A 22,584-nucleotide genomic window follows, 5' to 3' on the forward strand; every position below is an offset into this window, starting at 1 on the left:
CTGTTAATCTTATCTAGAAAGTAAATGTCTTTCACTTGAAATATGTAAGTTTTAAAAAAATTTAAAAGTTGGATATGCCGGTTAACTTAATTGTTACCTTGTTCAATATGGAGCACACTTAATTATATGTTTGTCACCACTTGTAACTGAAACTTTATACAAATTAAACATATTGCATTGTTTTTATTTATGGTTCATAACCGTAGGAACTGCTACTTCTTCCAGGAATTGCGTATGAACAAATATTTTAACATATACATATGTACGATAACCAGCTTCTCTGAGTCGAAAGTTGATCATCCTGCAAATTACTGTGCTATACTTTTGAATATGCTTCAAAAATTTAAAAGTTATCTAAAGTCTAATCAAGCCCTTCTTAACTTTACAGAGCGCAAGGTTAAATGTATCTTCACGGTCTGTTTTATTTACCAAAAATATGATATCATCGGCTAATCGTTAATCCATATTCTCCCAACCATTTGATTTAGGGAAAAAAAAGTCATATGGCCACATCTGCGCAATGATATTTTTTGCTGCTTATCCAAATTAGGCTGTAAATTTCTTTAAGACGACACCTGTATATAGGCAGAGACATATATTACACATGTGTATATATGTCTCTGATATAGGCAAGGATTTATAGGATATAAGTATATTAATTCTTGAAAAAAAGTTATTATCAAACTTATGCAATAACAAGGCTATATTATAGTTGCTTTTTGCAGTAAAAGGTGATATGCCCGTCCTCTAACATGTCTAAGTTATGTTGTAAAAATGCATGATATGGTGAAACTTACCATTTACTACTTTTTAAGTCTCGTTTGGTATCAGAAGTCATTATTTTTCACGAGTTTCAATATTTGTATTACACAAGAAGTGCATTTTTGTTCGGAAAACATGATTATGAACTATTTATCAAAAAAAGACATAAATATAAATCGTGTTGGTATACTTATTAGGAAATATTTATGGATTAAGATTTAAGGTATAAACATACAACTTTATATTGAGAGAATAATGTAAATTAACACTAAATTAAATCTGCGTTTATGTTATATTTTTCATTGTTTGGAAACTTGTTTGTTTAGATTAACCCTTTTTCTATTTTCGAAACTAGAGGGTTATAATTGCCTATCACGGTACATTTGCTTCTTATAACTATGGACTGAACTGTGCTTATTATTGCTTATAATGGTTTGTGTTTCATTACCGAAATGACCGTGGTCATTGTTCTTCATTAAAGACATGTGTGAATAAATAGACATTGTTTGTTCTTATTTAGAAACGTTACCGTATGATCATATGTTTTTGAAAGAGAAGGCAGGGACTCCTGGAGAAGGAGCGTAAAGAGAAAGATGTGACAATGTGACCCAGCGGTTTGCATGCATATATATGTCAACGTATATTTGTTCCACCTAACAGAAGTTCCAGTGTAAACTTTATTATAAACAAAATCATAATACCTGTACCTGTTGGAACAAATTCGATCTATGAGTAGCGGTGGGTTAATGTATGTTGCCATGATTACTGTGTTGTAAATATGAATTATGAACTGATTCGTGTAAATTAGGTCAAGGTCAGGTATACAACTTACGATCCTCCCATTATGTGGCCAAGATCTACGAATAAGACAACATTGTAGAAATAGTCCGAAAACTTCTTACTGAAATATTTGCCCATTGATGACGATTTCAACAAATGTGTGGTGCATTTTTTTGCAAAGGTACAATCAAAAGTTTGTATGAATTCAGGAAAGGTGTTATATTAAGGTTTATAGGGGAATTTTTTTTTGGAGACAAGTGCATGTGATTGGCGCAGTATTTCAGAGGATAAGAGGTTTGTTAAGGGTTAAGGTAGATACATGGTATACTGTCATCTTGGATTGTACAATCACAGTACAAAATCGGTCTAGTTATTTGCCCTCATCTGCAATTTTTTAGACAGATTTACAAATGAATGGTTAGACTGTTTGTTTATATATTAAGGAAAACTAGGTGATTTATTGTATTAACCGAAATATTTGAACAAATATCATTTTCTTTTGTTTTTAGAATCATTTTTTCAAATGAGCCATTTAAGTGAAGATAACTCTTACAGTAAAAAATTTATACTGGGCTAATAGGGATTTTTTTTATTTTTACTTGTAGCAAGAAAACAAGTTCGCTGACCCCCTTTTTTCTTTTTATTTTCCTAAAACATGTAATAAAACCTTTCTTTTTTGAACAATTAATTTAAAAATTCTATCTCATAGAATTCTTTTTATACACACAAATGTGTTTTTTCTTGTACAATCTATTAACCAAATTTGGGCAATTTTCAACGACTCATAGCTTGAAAAATAGCACAGTGACCCATACTTTTATTATATTTTTGAAAAAAGCATACTAAAATCTTCATTTTGGCAGATTATAAGAAAATTCTGCCTCAAAAAGTATATACTTATGATCTACCTTAAGGCCCCATATGGATGCCAAGTGGTGATAATAGCTCACTTGACCCTTTAGATCAAGTGAGCTAAGAAATGGGGAAAAAATCATCAATTCCCGCTTTAAGGAGTCAAATGACAGTTTGCCATGTTGACTTTTGGGAAATCAGTCCTGGAGAAAACAAAAATGGTGTTTACAGTTTCTATCTTCATATATTATAATTTTAAGATAAGAGCAAAATCACAAAAATAATTTTAATCAAAGTGCTTGTAAGCACAGAAGTGTAAAGATTGTGTGAATTTATTAGTTGGAAGTAAAATTAAACTGCATTGTCAATAAAAGCATGGTTTATAGTTGATTCAACTTAAGGTGGCAGGTACATGTACCAGTTTTGGTGTACCAGAACATGTGTCCCACGCAGACATTTTGTTATAGTTAAGTATTGAGGTATATAATTGCATCATGTGGACTGAAAAAATAAATGAATGTAAATTCTAGGCTATTGTACTACACAAGTAAGTAGTTGCATACACAGGTTGGGGATTTCCTTCACATATAGGTCCAATCAGATGTCAAAATTGTGGTCTCCTCACTTGACGGCATCCAATCAAAGTGGGAAAAAAATTCAGTTTTATGTAAACAAAAATATCTTGAGATTTTGATGGTAAGGATAGGTTCGGACAAGGCTCTAATTCACTGAATATTTTTTCTCTCTTGAATTTTGGCTAAAATTCTTGTCGGCTTTTAGCAGGATTCTGCAGGTGAGGATTAGATTGGTATCAGAGCATCACATTTTTTGCCTTATTTGCAATGCATTTATAAATTTAAAAATCTCCATGCTGGACAGACAGCCAAATTTAAAGGTTTTCTATATATTTACATAAGCACGTACACATCTTAGTTCCTTGAAACCATACATTTTATTTGTATATAAGCTTGAATGAATTTTCAAGAAAATAAAATTACAAATCCATGAAATTCTAAAGATTTATTGTAAAATAACTGGTTTCTGCCACCTTAAATTCTGGACATGGGAGATAACTCCAATTTTTAAATATGACTTTAACAATGACATCATTTTTATTTTTAAAACAGATAATTGATTCCTGCCCCTTGAAAAAGTTATTTAACTTTCTTGACAGATTTAACATCGTTTTGTGACTAGCATATTGTAGCATAATTATATTACATTGATAAATTTCTGAAAATGTTCATGGATAGGATGTTTAGAATGTTATGATCAATGCACTATGTTTTGTGTATCAAAAAGGTAGTGATCAGACTTGGAAGATTTAGTAGTAACATAGGGTTTTGATTGAAATCCTTACCCAAAAACTGTCAGTTGATGGCAATAATACCTTCAAGAATCTGCAGATAATTTGTTAAGAAGAGACAGTCAGCTATGTGTTATTTAATTTATTATACTGAATGTCCTATAATTGTCATTTAAACTTAAATTAAAAGTAATTCATCTATGAAGCTGTTTACAAAACAACATAACAGTTGTACAAAAATAACAAAAGTGAAACAAGAAGTATTTTTATTAATTTAAAGTTGCAGTCAACGAAAAAACAACAAACTTTAGCTTTTTTTTTTAAAGAAGCATTGATGTAAATACAATTCAAGGTCTTTTGAATTCATAGTTTTTATTGGTCCAGACGAGAGGGATCTAGATCTAGCTATGCTGCACATTGTTGCCTTTGTAGAGTTTCCTTATCTATAATGGTTTATCAGATAATAGGTTTCCAATTTACCACTAATGCTTTATATTTAGTCTTTGTTGCCATGTTGGTTATCAGGCAAGATCATCAGACAAATTTTATGTTACCAATACACTAGATGGTATCATACAATAAGGATGATTATTATACTTTACGTTAAAATGCCATATTCTGATTGGTTCAAACTAGGGAGACAATTAACTCTATCCCATAGCTCAGTGGGAGTTATTTTTTTTTAATGTCACCCTCTCGTCTTGACAAATAAAAACTATGAATTCAAAAGACCTTGAATTGCATTTACATTAATGATTTAATAAAACTAGAGGCTCTCAAAAAAATTAAGAGCCTGTGTCGCTCACCTTGTACTGCATTTACTGATGTCGGCCATCTAGGTTGGTAGGCAAGTCATTAGACACTTTTTTTAAATAGATACCCTAGTAATGATTGTGGCCAAGTTTGGTTAAATTTGGCCCATAGTTTTAGAAAGGAAGATTTTTGTACAAGTTACAAAAATGACGAAAAGGGGTTCTCTGACAATTTTGGTCATGTTGACTTATTTGTAGATCTTACTTTGCTGAACATTATTGCTGTTTACAGTTTATCTATAATAATATTCAAGATAATAACCAAAAACTGCAAAATTTCCTTAAAATTACCAATTTTAGGGCAGCAACCCAACAACGGGTTGTAGGATATAGATCTTATTCTGATGGACATTTAAATCTTGAAAGATTTGCCCTAAATGTCTTAGTTTCAAAGATATAAGTCAAATACATTTTACCCCTGTGTTCTATTTTTAGCCATGGTGGCCATCTTGGTTTGATGGCCAGGTCATCGGACAGATTTTTTACACTACATACTCCAAGGATGATTGTGGCCAAGTTTGGTTAAATTTGGCCACATAGTTTTAGAGAAGAAGATTTTTGTACAAGTTACAAAAAATGACAAAAAAGTTGTTAAAATTGAATATAAAGGGCAATAACTCCTTAAGGGGTTTGACAATTTTGGTCATGTTTGACTTATTTGTAGGTCTTATTTTGCTGAACATTACTGCTGTTTATAGTTTATCTCTATCTATAATAGTATTCAAGATAATAACCAAAAACTGCAAAATTTCCTTAAAATTACCAATTCAGGGGCAGCAACCCAACAGCAGGTTGTCTGATTCGTCTGAAAATTTCAGGGCAGATACATCTTGACCTGATCAACAATTTAACCCCATGTCAGATTTGCTCTAAATGCTTTGGTTTTAAAGATATAATCCAAAATATACATTTTACCCCTGTGTTCTTTTTTTAGCCATGGTGGCCATCTTGGTTTGATGGCCAGGTCATCGGACACATTTTTTAAACTAGATACCCCAAGGATGATTGTGACCAAGTTTGGTTAAATTTGGCCCAGTAGTTTCAGAGGAGAAGATTTTTGTAAAAGTTTACAGACGACGGACAGCGGACGACGGAAGCAGGACGACGGACGCCAAGTGATGAGAAAAGCTCACTTGACCTTTCAGGTCAGGTGAGCTAAAAAAAGCTAAAGTTTGTAGTTTTTTTCGTTGACTGCAACTTTATATTAAAAAAAATACTTCTGGTTTCACTTTTGTTATTTTTGTACAACTGTTATGTTGTTTTGTAAACAGCTTCATAGATCATTACTTTTAATTTTTAAAGTTTAAATGACAATTATAGGACATTCAGTATAATAAATTAAATAACACATAGCTGACAGGGTAATAGAGCAGATTATTACCCCTCGAAAAACATTGTCAACCTTGGCTTAGTTGCAATTGACAATGTTTCCCTGGGGTAATAATCTGCTAAATTACCCTCTCATATATGTGTTATTTATATATTGTGGGTCGACAGATGATGAGTTCCAGGTAATGACAATAGCTCACACTGTCCTAACTCCAATTGCTAGACATACTATTACATGGATTTCTCATGCCAAAAACTTTTGAATCTCATCTGAAGGTCAATGTGTAGTTCCTTTGAATGGAGTAAACATAACTCCGAATTTGGAGCTCACAATCTTTGAGATGACAAGTGAACACTCAATATTTTTTCAAAACATAATAATGCAAGAAAACTATCAGTTGAACTGTCAGAAGCAGCTGATCTGTGACAATGGAATTAGGCTTCATATACTGCTATTGTAACAGGAGATGTATGAATGTCACTGCAATATCATACTGTCACATGTGGAGCAGAATCTGCTTACTCTTATGGCGATCACCCCAATTTTTTTTGCTTAGTCTTTAGTTTTCTATATGGTGTTTTGTGCATGATTGTTTGTCTGTTTGTCTTTTTTAACCATGGCATGGTCAGTTTATTTTAGACTGATGAGCTTGTTATCTTTCGTCTCTCTTTTTCATACTAAATAAAAATAATCTTTCATCTCTCTTTTTCATACTAAATAAAAATAATCTTTCATCTCTCTTTTTCATACTAAATAAAAATAGTCTTTTTTCAGTACTTCTTAATAAATACACTAAATCAGATAACTTTGAACAAATAATGACTGATAGAATAAAATTCAGAACAGTGTGATAATTCTAGACAATTATGTTACTTGAAGGCAAATACAGATCTCCAATCTTGCCTTCTCCTGCCACTCTGGAACATGGAACAAGTTCCTGACACAAAATGAGCATTTTAAGCAAGATTAACATTATTTTTTCCCATAGTCTAAAACCCTGTCAAAGACTTTCTTATATTTGTTCTCTTCAAAATATTAACTAGAGGCTCTAAAGAGCCTGTGTCGCTCACCTTGGTCTATGTGAATATTAAACAAAGGAAGCAGATGGATTCATGACAAAATTGTGTTTTGGTGATGGTGATGTGTTTGTACATCTTACTTTACTGAACATTCTTGCTACTTACAATTATCTTTATCTATAATGAACTTGGCCCAGTAGTGTCAGTGGAAAATGTTAGTTAAAATTTACAAATTTTATGAAAATTGTTAAAAATTTACTATAAAGGACAATAACTCCTTAGGGGTCAATTGACCATTTCCGTCATGTTGACTTATTTGTAAATCTTACTTTGCTTAACATTATTGATGTTTACAGTTTATCTCTATCTATAATAATATTCAAGATAATAACCAAAAACAGCAAAATTTCCTTAAAATTACCAATTCAGGGGCAGCAACCCAACAACAGGTTGTCCGATTCATCTGAAAATTTCAGGGCAGATAGATCTTGACCTGATAAACAATTTTACACCTGTCAAATTTGCTCTAAAGGCTGCGGTTTCAGAGTTATAAGCCAAAAACTGCATTTTACCCCTATGTTCTATTTTTAGCCATGGCGGCCATCTTGGTTGGCTGGCCAGGTCACCGGACACATTTTTTTAACTAGATACCCCAATGATGATTGTGGTTAAGTTTGGTTTAATTTGGCCCAGTAGTTTCAGAGGAGAAGATTTTTGTAAAAGATGACCTAAGATTTACGAAAAATGGTTAAAAATTGACTATAAAGGGCAATAACTTCTAAAGGGGTCAACAGACCATTTTGGTCCTGTTGACTTATTTGTAGATCTTACTTTACTGAACATTTTTGCTGTTTACAGTTTATCTCTATCTATGATAATATTCAAGATAATAACCAAAAAGAGCAAAATTTCCATAAAATTACCAATTCAGGGGCAGCAACCTATCAACGGGTTGTCCGACTCATCTAAAAATTTCAGGGCAGATAGATCTTGACCTGATTAACAATTTTACACCATGTCAGATTTGCTCTAAATGCTTTGGTTTTTGAGTTATAAGCCAAAAACTGCATTTTACCCCTATGTTCTATTTTTAGCCATGGCGGCCATCTTGGTTGGTTGGCCGGGTCACCGGACACAATTTTTAAACTAGATACCCTAATAATGATTTTGGCCAAGTTTGGTAAAAATTGGCCCAGTAGTTTCAGAGGAGAAGGTTTTTGTAAAAGCTAACGACGAACGACGACGGACGACGGACGCCGGACGCCAAGTGATGAGAAAAGCTCACTTGGCCCTTCGGGCCAGGTGAGATAAAAATGTTATCCCTCCAAAATGCAAAACTTTTCTGTGACAAAGTAAATACCTAGACTATCTTTTAAAGCATACAAATCTACCTTTTAACATTCAGAAATGATAAGAAATAACTATGTCTGTATTTTTTATTATTTTTTTACATGCATATTATAACATGACAGTGCTAGAGTAATAACTGCGACATAGAACAAAAAATAAATATGAGCACCTCATACAAATGTTTTACAACGGCAGTCTTTCAGCTATATAAATGGATTTCATCCTTACATTTAGGGAGGCTAAGTATATATGGTTCAATCACCAATTTCACATTCATAGAAACATTTATCTTTCAAACACCAACACTTTCTCCAATTATTATGATCTTATCAGTTAAGGTAATGTATTTACAAGTATTTTTTTTAGAGATTTGTTGGTCTTAGTCTCCCTCATTATTTATTAAATAGTCAAATTTTATAGGGGTAGAATATTTACCTCAACTCGCACATTTCTTTATGTACAATTATTTCAGTTATTATAACAAGCAAGTGTCATGTGATTGTGCTTTTCTGAGGTATTGTTCAAATCCTTTTTTATAAGATATATTCAATGTTCTCAATTCATCTAATTATAGTAAAGGGCTTTTCAATAAAGCTTTTGAGGAAATCTGATTAACTGGGAAAAGGTAACGTCAAGAAGAAATTTCAATTTTGCATTGATACTGGGAAGTAACTTTTGATACAACCACAGGAGGCAAATTTAAAGTGGTTTCCTTGATACCTTATTTTAATGGCATAGCCTTGAATATTTAAAAATATATATATACATTGCTGAAAACTGCCTTTACAAACAAGTGTTTGTATCAAAAGCCGTTTTTTGTTTGTTTTACGTTTAGATGCGTGCATGATGAAAGCACATAATTTCTTCAGACTCTGATAATGCTGATGTTAAGAGGAAATACATTTTAATTATATAGTAATACCATATGGGAAATCTATAACAAAGATATGTATGTCAAATCATACAAAATTTCCTAAATATCATGTAAGCTACAAAAAAGCATGTAATTTACAGTCCCTAAAATCAAAATTTAAAAAAGTATAAAATAAAAATTTCTAAAACGAACAAAAATATCTATTTAAAAGGAGTATACTTTTACATTGGCAATTTTAATGAGCAAATGACAAATGTCAAATTAGGTTTATTTGCCCAGAAAATACCCACTCATTTTCATCCACTTTTACTATATAATTCCATACAAGTAATTCTATTGAGGTAAATATTGCATCCTTCAAATCTTCAAGACAACTACAGCTAAATTATAGTCTTATCATTAAAAATATTTACCAGAACACAATCTTCCATCACTATGATATTAGTTTGAATGAAATGATGACAAATGAATTATAAATGAATTATAAATGCTTGTATCTAATATATTGCACATTTTATTAAAATGAAACAAGAAATAAACATCTTGTTCCTGTAGCTTTCCATGTACTAATTCATTCTACAATTAATCTACTCTTTTTTTGGAGACAAAAAAAACCAAATACATAACAAAAAATCTCAAAAATTATAATTTGAGTTTGTAGTATGTCATTTTATAGAAATGATTGCAGAATTTTAACTTGCTCAAGTCATACATAGTCTATTAATCTCATAATTCCTCAATATAATGCTTTAGTATGAAAAGTTCTTATTCTTATTGCAAAAATAAAGATAACATGTAAAAATTTGCCTAAGCTTAATTCATCTAATAATTTTGGAAAACTTGAATTCAACTTGACATTATGAATACTTTAATAAATCTTAGGTACTCAAAATACTTCTACCAGAATTTTTTTTTGTTTTTGTAAAATTTGACCCATTTCTTTGATTGAAGTGCAGAGTTTTTGACTAATTATAAAAGTATTAATGTAACTATACAACTAATTGGCACAGGAAAGAATCTCATAACCTTCTACATTATTTACATGACGCAGTAGCACTCCAATTACAACCATTGGACCCTAAATTCATCAGTTCTAGTTGTTAGGGCTTCCACTATGTAGAACTTAAGCTATGAGGACTAATAAGTATGTACTGGTATAAAAATCAGAAGTTCTGGTCTTAATGAAACATATCTTCTTATAGAACAAATTGAAAATTTTCATTATTAAATTGAACTTTAGATTACTAAACAATAGAAAAATTTGCAAAATTTATATTTCAGATTTATTTTTTTACTGTTTGATATTTTTGGAAATAGCTAGTTTAATTACAACATAAATTCAAAGTATAAAATGCCATCAGGGAAAAAATGTTAGGACATTCCTCTTCAAAAAAAGTAATTCATGAACACTAAATCTTAACAAATATGTTTCTCATAAAATATTCAATTAAAACACCAAAACATCGACCAAATTAATTTCTGAATAAAAAAATCCTTTACTTATATATATATACAACCTTAATGAACAATCACAGACACAGTTTATCACAATGTAGTTTATACAAAAAGTTGTACTTTATACAAAAAAATATCAGTAAAATAGCTCACATCATCATCACTGGACATATGCTTGAGAAATGCATCATAAGTACTATTTAAAATTGTTTAATAAAGTGTTTAGTTTCACATTGAAAATGCAACCTCAAAGTGTCTTTTCATACTGTATAATATTACACAGAAGGAAATAATAAACTTTGATGGCAAATGTTTCATTCTTAATATGTTTGCAACAAGCTACACATTATTCTTACACGTAAAAAGATTCATTTCTTTTTACTGCTGCAGAAAGTAAGAAAGTTAAAAATTTGTGAGTATTATCTATAGGTAATTGTTCCCCCTTATTTGGTATTGTTAAAATTTTGTCTTGATTTTGAGGTTCAAAACATTTTTAAAGTCTGGTCCTTTTATACAGGATACTTTTTTTATCTGTTCATTTATGTATTTTTTCAAAGAAATTTAAAGCCTATAAATTAAAGATAAGATCATTTCGTATTAGAATATATAATTTATAAAGATTTCAGAACAACTTAAATTGTAAAAGTTTCTCCTTCCATAGAAAGAAATAATCATTCTTTTTTTCTTTTTGTTACATGCATGGATATTTCTGACCCGTCATACATGTTAATACTGATGGCGACATAAATTTAAAACAAAATCTATGGAGACTAGAGATGTCAAGAATCAGTCTGTTCTGTCATAGGAGGCTGCTCTTGTTCTGGTTGAGATTCAGGAGCCTCCAGGGGACTCTCTCTCTTTTTACGAGGTAGTGATGACTTCTTTCTTTCTTCTCTTCTTTCTTGTTTCTGAATTAATTTCATTCTATTATGAGTCTGAAATTAGAAACACAAATATTTGAAGAAAAAAAAATTAAATTTTCCAACTTCTTCATGTCAAGCAGCATATATTACATGCATATTCCAGAAAAGTTCATGTTGATAAGACTTGAAAACACCCTTCTTTGTATTAGACAGATAGTCTGTGTGGGAGATTTAATCTAAATCACAAATTCCTCAGGAAGACCTGTCACTTAGGCTTGCAATTTCATAAATATTTTGATTTTGTGGTTTTGCCAATCTATGCATACAAAACCTAAAGAACATTTGAATTTGTGGTTCAACTGTACCAACAAAACCAACTAAAATTTGTATCCAACAAATAACATTGAATCCACAGTAAACTGATTTGCAGAAAAGCAGCAAATCTTTGGTTTGACCTGTATTTTAACCCTTGACCCTTACTCTCAAGAGTTCTCATTTTACTACTATTATATTAAATTAAATGACTGGCATTTATCTTGTTATTCAAATACTTTAGGTCTAAATTAAAATATGCAACCATTTACTTTCTATATAGTAGACTAAACACAACCTCAATACAGAAAACGTCTGTATCCATGATAAGTTTATTCTCATCATTGAAACTTTTGGGTCTTTTATAAAGCCTCCTTACCACATCACTTAGCTGTTGTTGTAACTTTTCTTTATCATTATTAAGTTTCTCTATTTCTTCTTTATAGTTCTGTTTTTTAGAACTGGTCATTTCTAACAGTGCAATGTTGGCATCTTTTTCACTCATGGCAGCAAGAATAGCCTCTTGTCTAAAAAAATAATATTACTACTTAGATCTAAACCTTTTAAAATAGCAGTGAACACTTAACATACTGTACATTTATATATTTAATATGAAGCTTTTATAAATATGTAAAATAGGACAGTTTGGACTTTTCAATAATTGGGTTGTAATATTTTTCTAAAATATATAGAGAATCACATTAATCAATCTTGTATTGTTGTCTTCTATCTATATTTTGGAATAACTAATGTACAAATCAAATTCCGAGTACAGTAGACTCCGGCCAATCGGATACCCAAAATGTCAGCTAAAAATATCCGATTGTCCAATATATTCAATTAGCCGATGAACGTATATTCCTCCAAGTTTTTTTTCAAAATTGACAGACACAACCCTAAAATACCAATAGCTATTATAGCTGCTTTATTAATGGAAATTTGTAACTAATCTCATTGTTTTTTCAGGTACAAGTTCGGACAATTCGGTTGATTGAGTAACAGATCGATCAGTTGATAATAATGTATTTTGTTTATCTGTCAGTCTATTGATTATTAATTATTAATTATGTGTTGATTATCTGAATAAAATATGTACCATTTAAATAATGTGACTTGTTGTTTTTCCGTGATTTGTTTCATTTGTTTGTTAAAACAGGTAAAAGCTAAAAATAGCTATGAATTCTCGGAAGTAGACCACAGGTAAATTCTATTAATAGCTACGAATTCATGCCGACTATAAACTTCTAACTGTAATCGTACTCGGATCTAATTTTCTACAGTTTTTTATTTATGAAATCCATTTCCAATTTCAAGTAATACAACTATGTTTATGATTATAAAATTGGGCATCAAGATGAGTAAAATTAATTTTGCTTTTCTATCTTATCTGTCGTGGTTCAAAATAAAAGGCTGAATATTATGTAAATTAGGAAAATGGCGTACGTGTGTACAAGTTACATAATTCTATTTCACCTGGGACATGCTTTTGACACACGATTCCTTGTTTTTACACGGGACTTCTATATATATTTTAATAAATTGTTGAGAAAGAGGTACATTTCATTCATATTTAATAAACATTGATGAACATCACGCACAGTTTATCATTTCTGTCGTGTCATTGTTTGTGAAGTAAATGATAACGATCACATTTGGATAAACACATAACAAACACATCTTGGGCAGAATATAATATCAAATTCATAAAATAAACAAGACAATAAGAAAAAATATGTTTTATTTGACTATGAAAGATCGTTTTTATTAATAAAATGAAACATTTCTGTACTGAAGTTTTCTTAAACTTCGTAATGGCGTAACTTCCGGCTTCATTTCCTGTCAAAAAAAATATGAAATTATTTCAAAATATTCGATTGTACATGGTTTTCACACATTTTCCACGAATATTCCTATCCAATTACCCGATATATTCTAATAACCGATATTCGATTATCCGATGTATTTTGACTGAAATGAATAGGGAATGGTTCGGTGTTTTGAAATAATATTACAATAGCCGATATATTCGATTAACCGATATCCGATTAGGTGGAGTCTACTGTATAAAGTATTCCCGCAATCATGTAGACATGTTTACGTTAAATTACATATGAAAGCTCTTTGAAGTTTTTTGTCAACAGTATAGGCAGGAAATTTTTTAAAACAAAACATTCCATTATAATGATCCAATTTGATGTATCGGTATATCATGTATATAACGGTTTGTAAAAACATATGTTTCCACTCTTTGAAATTTTTAAAAGTTTAAAGGTTGAAGAGTTATGCCCCTAAATAATGAGGATGATTAAGTACGAGTTTCTGTTCAATATTTTGGAGTATGTTTCAATAAAATCATTATTAATTTTGTTTCAATAAAATCATTATTAATTTTGTTTCAATAAAATCATTATTAATTTTGTTTCCATAAAATCATTATTAATTTTACAACACTTTAATGATTTTGATTTGACACATTTCTAACATCCATTTAACATCTACTTATGACTTGTTTATTGATACATAATATTTTAATTTTTCTGTGTCAAATTTAAATTCAACAAGTGTCTTGTAATTCGCAATATTGTGATAAAAAATATTTCCATAGTGCAGTATATTTGAATGACTTACTTCATTTCAAATACTTCTTCCAGATGTTTATGTCTTTCTGCATGTAATTTTTTTAACTTGATATCTTTATCTTCCATAATTTTTGTCATTTTTTCCACTTTTCCTGAGTTCTCAGACTTTGCCTTGACTAGATCCATAGTATATTCATCGACCTACAATATGTATTTTTGAATAAAAATGTGTCATGACTTCAAAATAATACAAGAATTTGACAAAAAAAAAAATTTTGGCATAATCTTTGTAATGGTATTTCAAAATCTGACACAATTATTTAGATTGTCGATGATTGCACTCAGTTTCCTAGGCATTAATTTGGTTGAAATTAGTACGAGTTTTGTGAAATTTGCAACAATCTCTTTTTTGAACCTTTTTAAGATGCAAAAATCAGTGCTTCAGAATATAACTATGACAACAAAAATTCTCTTTAACTTCCACACATGTCTTTTCATCAACTTAATTCATTTTTGGCTTAAACATTGAACTTAATAACCAAACCTACTCTTATTTCTTTGTTCAAAATATGTTTTTGAAAAGTTTTGGGTGGATGTTAATAAAGACATAAATCTCAGAAAATACTAAGTACAACATTTTACAGGATCAATGCTCTTTTTCTTTGTTTTTTCAATTTGACCATCTTGATAAAACATCACTTCATGTAAGTGAAATACACAAGTCAAACAAAAAGCTATTTTTTTTTTTTTTTTTTTTTTATCTTTTTTGGTTATATAACTCTTGAATTGTTTCTGTTCTTATACATCCTTGACTTTCAAATATGAAGGCTTTGAGTGTTCCTGATGAAGTTAAATCCAGAATAGCGAAATTTATAACATGTTGTTTTCATTTTTTTACTCTTAGAAAATGACACATATGCTTGTTATAGTGATAGTAACAGTGTCTCTTTTCACAAACAGAAAATTAGCTTGGTTAGGAAGACATTTTTTCCCTATAATTTACTGATTATTGCTGTTCATAATGGAAGCTGTTGTAAGTAAATCCACTCTATATCAGTTTTTTTTATCTTACAACTTGGTCTCTAAGGCTTATGAGTATTTTAAAGACTACTAATTCATTCTATTTTACAATTCTACATGTACACCTACCTTTCTCTCAGCCTCTTCTAGTTGTGTTTGTAAGTCCACCATCACCATTTCTCTTTCAGCTGTTATTTTCACACTTTCTTTTAGAGCTTCCTCTAATTCCTCTATTCTATCATTCTTAGATTTCATATGATCCTAAAGTTAAATTGTATCATTGTAAAATAAATCTGCATTATGAAACACTTTCCTGAATTTGACTGAATTGCAATAACAATGTATAACATGTAAAACCTATATATTTTCTTTTGTGATACCTAATGTTTCAAGATAAGTAAGTAAAATTACCAGTTATGATAGAGAAACAGGAGGTTTGTATTTCAATCAAAAAAGTCTTCTCATTTAAGAGGGTCTGAATGGATCATTCAATTCTGTTTTCTTTAAAGGGAAAATTCGCGATTTTTTACTTATGGTTTAAATATGTTCATTATGACATAATATATATATTCACAAAGTTTTATCGCTATATGTGCAGCAATAAAGGAGAAATTCAATAATTAATGAAAAAATATTAACAACTTCCTGTAGGTCGTGACGTTTTCTCCTGGTTTTTGCATGCCGGGATTTAAAATACAATCAATAAAAGTCTTGGTTTTTAATGATATTTTAACGTAATCGAAAGCGCGCCGATGACTTATGCTTCATCTAATAACCAGCCGATAATAAGAAGATAAAACGCACAGACATCCAATGCACATATTCATGAGATAAATTTTCTATGTTAAACGTACATATCCGAACTAATTTTTTAGACAACACAAAAAGTTATAAAGTTATTTTTGATTAATGCATTTTCGGACTGATAAGGTGAACAAATTAAAGTACAATAATCTGTAAAGACAATATGTTAATGTACTCTTATTGACCTTTTACTGTCTCTGCTATGACTAGGTTTATACGATGTGTGTATTCACGGTTTTGTGGCAATACTCGTAGATGGCTTGTTGAAAGGTAAATTGTTATTTGCACTTCGGTATTTAACCACGCCTCTAGGGCACACCTTGCCAGGTGTGACTGTCTATTGGGATTAGTGGGTTATAAAACAAGGGAGCATTTAATACACACATTTAAACTACATATTCTAGTTGGTGACAAATGAAAATAGATCGCCGTGGAATTATTTAATTGTATTTGGTGCTATTATTTATTTGAATTCAAATAAATTAATTTACTAAGAAATAAACAATTTTCGGTTAAAGACGGGAAACTTAATTCATGTGTCAGAATGAAATGATATACACCTCTTGTCCTTGATTTATGTCTCATAAAAAGGGGAACTTAGAAATTAGAAATAGCTTAACCAAAACATTTTGATTGTCTTTATCAGGCCAAAAAATGTACGAGAACACTTACATTTAGACTTTTGAAACCCATGTATTAATTAATATCTGAAACTATCTGAAGATAACTCTACCGAAGCGGAATATAATATGTACGAATAAAGAAAAATACTTTTGTTTTTAAATCTTTGCACATTAATGATTAATTATTGTTATCTATTGTTCATTTAATTACTTAATTAGTACCTAAAATATGTCTACCACTTGGCATTTAATCTCGGTGTGGTAGGAAACGATTATTACATATAGATTATATTATTTGGATGAGGATTTGAGCTAGCCTATAAAAACACATTAATTAGTTAACATACATTCGAGACCAAAGGATATTAACTTTGATAATTCAATTAACTTATTCACATATTTTTCTCTTATGATTTGTGCGTGCTTGTTTCTATAGGACAGTGTATATATGGTTCAAAAAATAAAATTATAACTAAAAATGTCTTGTTCGGAGAATGATAGTACTAACAGTGGTTCCAGTCCGTCAAGAGAGGTAGCCTTTGACGAGTATGGTCAATTTGGGTACGCACAAGAGCCAAAGTATACCGAAGCAGAGCTCCATGAAATGGAAGCTGCAGAAAGTTCCCGAAATCAAGATATCCTTAGCAACCCTCGCCATTTTAACCAACAGATTTGTGTTCGTGTTCTAAATGCATAGTTATGCCGTTATTGACGGAATGTCTTTGTTGCCACGAATTTACTCTCTTTGATGGTAATATTGAATTGGGGGAATGCATTAGTGACAATATCGATTTCAGAACAGTTTGCCTGAAACCAGTTGTTCTTGAAACCAGCTATATTCAATTTAAAATATTTTATTGTTCAAGTATCAAATGTACATTTAAACAAAGGGATTGGACAAAAGGCAGCTATATAATTTTTTTGAGGTACAAGCGCCATAGAGGGAGAGCTCCAGACGTACTAACTCACAGCCAAAGCCGACTAATGGCTTATCGTCAGTTTGTTTGTTGGGTCAGAAAAGGGCAACCACTTGGCAAGAGAAACAGAGTGACTATTCCAGCTTGTGTTGTTAACATTATTAGGGAAGCATTTCCGTCACAAGATGGTGTTTATGAAGGCTTCAACGAATGTGAAAGTGACACGTCAGACTCAGAATAGTTGTAAAATAGACATATGCTAGATTTGAGGCTCAAAATATTCTTTTGTATATGTATAGATAAAATATATATGTCTGCTTTAATTCTTTCATGTTCACATTTAGTTGAATTATACAATATACTTTTACTATTGTTCACCGTTGAAGACCAGACCGTGACTTATATAGCTGCTTAAGTCCACTTCATTTGGGTACGTGTCTCCCAAGAAAACAAACTACAACTTCTTATTTAATTAAAGGACTCATCTTTTTGCGGAAGTTTGGTATGCAAAAGTACAAAGTTATAAATGGGTGTCTTGCAATATCGAAGTGATAGTCTATTTGTAAGATCTCTTAAATCTTTTGACGAAATCAAACCATCATGGTATATTCAGCTTTTGTATAGACCTGTCACCGAAGTGTACTAAATGATATTCATATTATACATGTTAAATGAATGAACAAATAATAAACCTATCTTTTTATTGTTTTCCGCCCATGTCTGCTCATCGCCAGAAATAAAGTTCCTCGTACGAAAAAATGGTATTAATTCCAGAGTCAAAATTTAAAGAACTTATTTTCCATGTTTTCTGGTATTGTACGAAAGAGAATTGACCTAACAAAAGAACTGCTATCTTAGGCTGTTAGTAACACATGTAGAGCAGTGGGTCGTTGTTGGACATATAAATCTTAGAAAGTGTATCATCTGTTAAATTTGCAGGTCACTGAAAGGGGAAGTCCCATACGGAAGTAGGTGTTGAGAATGATTTTTTTTTTTATCCAGTGACACATATTACATGCGTATTCTTGAACGTTTGATACATCATTTACTTAATGTTCTCATCAAAATATTTTAAATCTCACAACGCATGAATACTTTAGCTATTTGAAAAAAAAGATATTTTAAAAAATTGACAGGAAATTTAAGGATCTTCTTGGAATGGAATCGAAAAATTACGAATAGATATTCTTTTCAAGTGTGAAAAACGTCAACCAAATTTATTCATAATCGGGAACGTCCTTATTAAAATAGTCTTCGTCTCACAACGTATAATACTTTACTGCTATTTGACCAACGATGTTTAAAAACAAAAGACAACGATGTTTAAAAACAAAAGACAACGAATTTAATGTCATCTTTCCCTATTTTTGAATGTAATGATAAGTCTGTTCAACTGGCAAGAATACCCCTAAAGCGGACAAACAGTTTAATCTTTAAATTGCTGTCATTGAATATCAAGAAAGAAAATGAATCCCGAAAATTATTTGAAACTTTAATGCTCAATAGTTTTCCTAGAAAACATTCACATCCCTTGGGGATTATTAGTGTACGTCCAGTTGCATATATATTACATGAATGTCGGAACAATTGTGATAATGACGAATTTCGTCCTTTATTCGAGAACAATCTAATTGATATATAAATCTGTGATTTTACTATGTTCATAACTTCGATGAACCAAAGCAAGTTATATATCGACCTGTATTTAAATCAAATTGGGTCTCTTCTTCTTCTTCTTCTTCTTTTGGTATACAATAGTCTATCGAATTCGTTGATTAAATTCTGTCGGCATACGTGGACTAGTCTATTTACAAATCTTTTACCCCAATTTACACAAAATGTATGTTTCTTTCTTATGTTCAATGTATATATGTATATATTTTAAATTGCGCTATAATAGTTCCGTAACTTTCTATCCAGGCGTATAAACGAATCGTCGACAAGTGCGTACATTTTTTAAATCAATATTTCTGGTATGTTCCAATCTGTCCTTTACTATTGACAACGAGCATAATATTTATATTACATTTTCCCAAATTGACCCTTGGAAAAAATATGTAAATAGATTTTTATTTCTTCAAATCTTTTTTTTTTTGGGTATTATTTATATTTTATAAATAATATTCTTTACACCAGAAATGTTATTTATAAGCAAGCGTATGAGTTAAGTAATGACTAGTATATTATATCACTTTCGGACACGCAAGACAGAGATGTATATTATACACCTGATAGTTCAAAATAGAAAGTTATAAGTTATCGGCCGTGTACACTGACCAATACCTACAGAAGTGAAACGATGCATGAACTTGCAAGCCCGACAGGAAATCGCTTGAATACCTGGACGTGTCACCTCACACCCCTCACAATACCTTTGGGAGTAATACCTTTAGCCATGCTGGTGATCAGATGAGCGAAGATCCGAATTTATTTGAATAAAGTTTATTACTTTAAAGAATAATGAACGAATTAGATTTTCGAAAGCAATTTTCACGGAACACTTATTTAAGATTTTAATTTTGACTTTTTCACTAATTCCAATATAAACAGTTTAAAAAATAACAGACTATGGTTATTTAAAAAAAATAAGAACATTTTCCGTATCAAGTTAGTTAGTCAGATAAAACAACCGTACGATTGACAAGATATCGACACGCAATTACGACTACATCGGTTACTGTAGTTTTGGTCCTTTGTGGTTTATAGACATATCGTGATTATTAATCGTAGAAGATGACAAAATGGCGGAATGCAGAGAATTGATACTCAAAATTTAAAATCGATGGTGATCTCTTATCTAGCGGAATAAAACTTTAATATCTATAAATTTGAGAATTTTTATACAGAATGGACATAATATCAATTTTTGATTTTTTTGCGAAGTTTCCCTTTAAATGTTTTTAGCCATATTTCTCTATTATTTATAAATTTAACACACTATTCTCTATTATTTATAGTCATGCATCCTATTTATCCTAATTTTTTGGCATATCTTTCTCTATTCTTTATGTTTTCACCAATTTTTTTGTAGTATTGGCCCATTATTTTCTATAATATAAACCCCACCCGGACATTTATATGAATTTAATCTTTAACATTTGTAATTCGGATTTTGCAAATACAAAGATATTTTACAATAAAGATTTACAACTACTTGTATAACAATGAAAGTAGTTACTTAATTTCTTAAATGGGAAGCAAGTTAGATCTTCCTCTAGCAAGTGTGCAATTGAAGCTGTTCACACAAACTTAAGATACCACAGCCCATTTAGAAGGTAACACAATTTCTGCAATTTAATAAAAATTAAAAAAAGGTATGTCTGTTAAATGGTCTTAAAAACTGACTGAAGTTTTTCTCTAAGTAAAAAACTCTTAATTCATGCAAGTTCACACACCTCCAATTTTGTTGCATCATCATACAGACTGTCCTCTCTCTTTCTAGCCTCTTCAAGCATGGTAGCACTGTTCTTTTTCTCCATACTTTGTTTTCTTTTCAAAGTTCCTACTTTCTGTTTATATTCTTTCATAAGTCTTTAAAAATTTAAAAAAGAAAGTATATACAAATGACTTATTCATTTTAACAATAGATCCATCTGAGCATGCAAACTGATTAATTATTGGCTTTTAAAACCATTTTTCAGCACAAATGTCTATATCTTGGCAGTAAGTTTTATTGGTCGTCATTTACAAACATGTTAACCTAGTCACATTCTTTAAATGCATGTCCCTATTCAGGAGCCTGTTATTCAGTTGTTGTTGTTGGTTCTACATGTCCTATTTGTATTTTGGTTAATTGTATGGTATAATTTAGGAGGTTAGTTTTCTCATTTGAATTGTTTCATATTGTTTATGTTGGGTCTGTTATATCTGACTACATGTTATGCGTTTTTCTCATTGTTGTAGACTGCACAATGACCTATAATTGCATTTATCTTCAAAATTAAACTCTGGTGGATAGTTGTCTCATTGGCAATCATAGCACATCTCCTTATATATATATACTGACACATGGCCAATCATAGCACATCTCCTTATATATATACTGACACATGGCCAATCATAGCACATCTCCTTATATATATACTGACACATGGCCAATCATAGCACATCTCCTTATATATATACTGATGCATGGTCAATCATAGCACATCTCCTTATATATATACTGACACATGGCCAATAATAGCACATCTCCTTATATATATACTGACACATGGTCAATCATAGCACATCTCCTTATATATATACTGACACATGGCCAATAACAGCACATCTCCTTATATATATACTGACACATGGCCAATCATAGCACATCTCCTTATATATATACTGACACATGGCCAATAATAGCACATCTCCTTATATATATACTGACACATGGCCAATATGACATGCATGTTTTGACAGAAGTTTATATTGCACATAAGTTTAGTTCTGAATGTTTGCTGTATGTATACACCAAAAATCTTATACCTGTCACATTGACTTGAAACTTTCATTTGAATTTCTGTTTTGTTTCTTACATTTCAAAGTAATTAGTTAAAATTCTATCTGTTAATTTTATTAGGATACATTTGATACATTTTTCTGTATATTTTAGTTAAATTTCAGTTCATAAATGATATAATTGTACTAAAGCTTTTACAGCAGATTCCATTGAGTGTGCAGCAAAAGGTAATATATTTGGTTAGCTTGCTTGTTAGCTGAACCATCAAGGCATTATTAGGTCAGGTATACTACTCTCCTTTCGAAGTAGCAAAGTCCTAAAGATAGATCGATTGGTTTTCTGTCTGACTAGTCTATTCTTAAAGTAGGGTAGTTTACAATGACTTCACGGTTCAGCTAACAAGCAAGCTAACCAAAGATATTACCTTTGGCTACACACTCAATGGAATCTGCTGTAACGGACAAATGGTCTCTGAGGAT

At 30.8% G+C, this 22,584-nt stretch overlaps 1 protein-coding gene across 5 annotated transcripts in view; it reads right to left on the reverse strand.

The window, feature by feature from the left end:
- Positions 1-8,283: 8,283 nt before the first annotated feature.
- The window catches only part of LOC139487784 (ERC protein 2-like), a 54,155-nt gene continuing 39,854 nt past the window's right edge, over positions 8,284-22,584 (reverse strand). For all 5 annotated transcript variants that reach the window (XM_071272902.1, XM_071272868.1, XM_071272886.1 and 2 more), the window contains 5 exons: positions 21,054-21,189; positions 15,444-15,575; positions 14,344-14,495; positions 12,095-12,242; positions 8,284-11,475 (listed from right to left, as the gene is read on the reverse strand). In XM_071272902.1, the coding sequence (XP_071129003.1) occupies positions 11,320-11,475; positions 12,095-12,242; positions 14,344-14,495; positions 15,444-15,575; positions 21,054-21,189 (724 nt within the window). In that variant the 3' untranslated portion in view covers positions 8,284-11,319. The remainder of the gene's footprint in view (positions 11,476-12,094; positions 12,243-14,343; positions 14,496-15,443; positions 15,576-21,053; positions 21,190-22,584) is intronic.

Source organism: Mytilus edulis, chromosome 1, assembly GCF_963676685.1.
Source record: "Mytilus edulis chromosome 1, xbMytEdul2.2, whole genome shotgun sequence".
NCBI classification, from domain to species: Eukaryota; Metazoa; Mollusca; class Bivalvia; order Mytilida; family Mytilidae; genus Mytilus; species Mytilus edulis.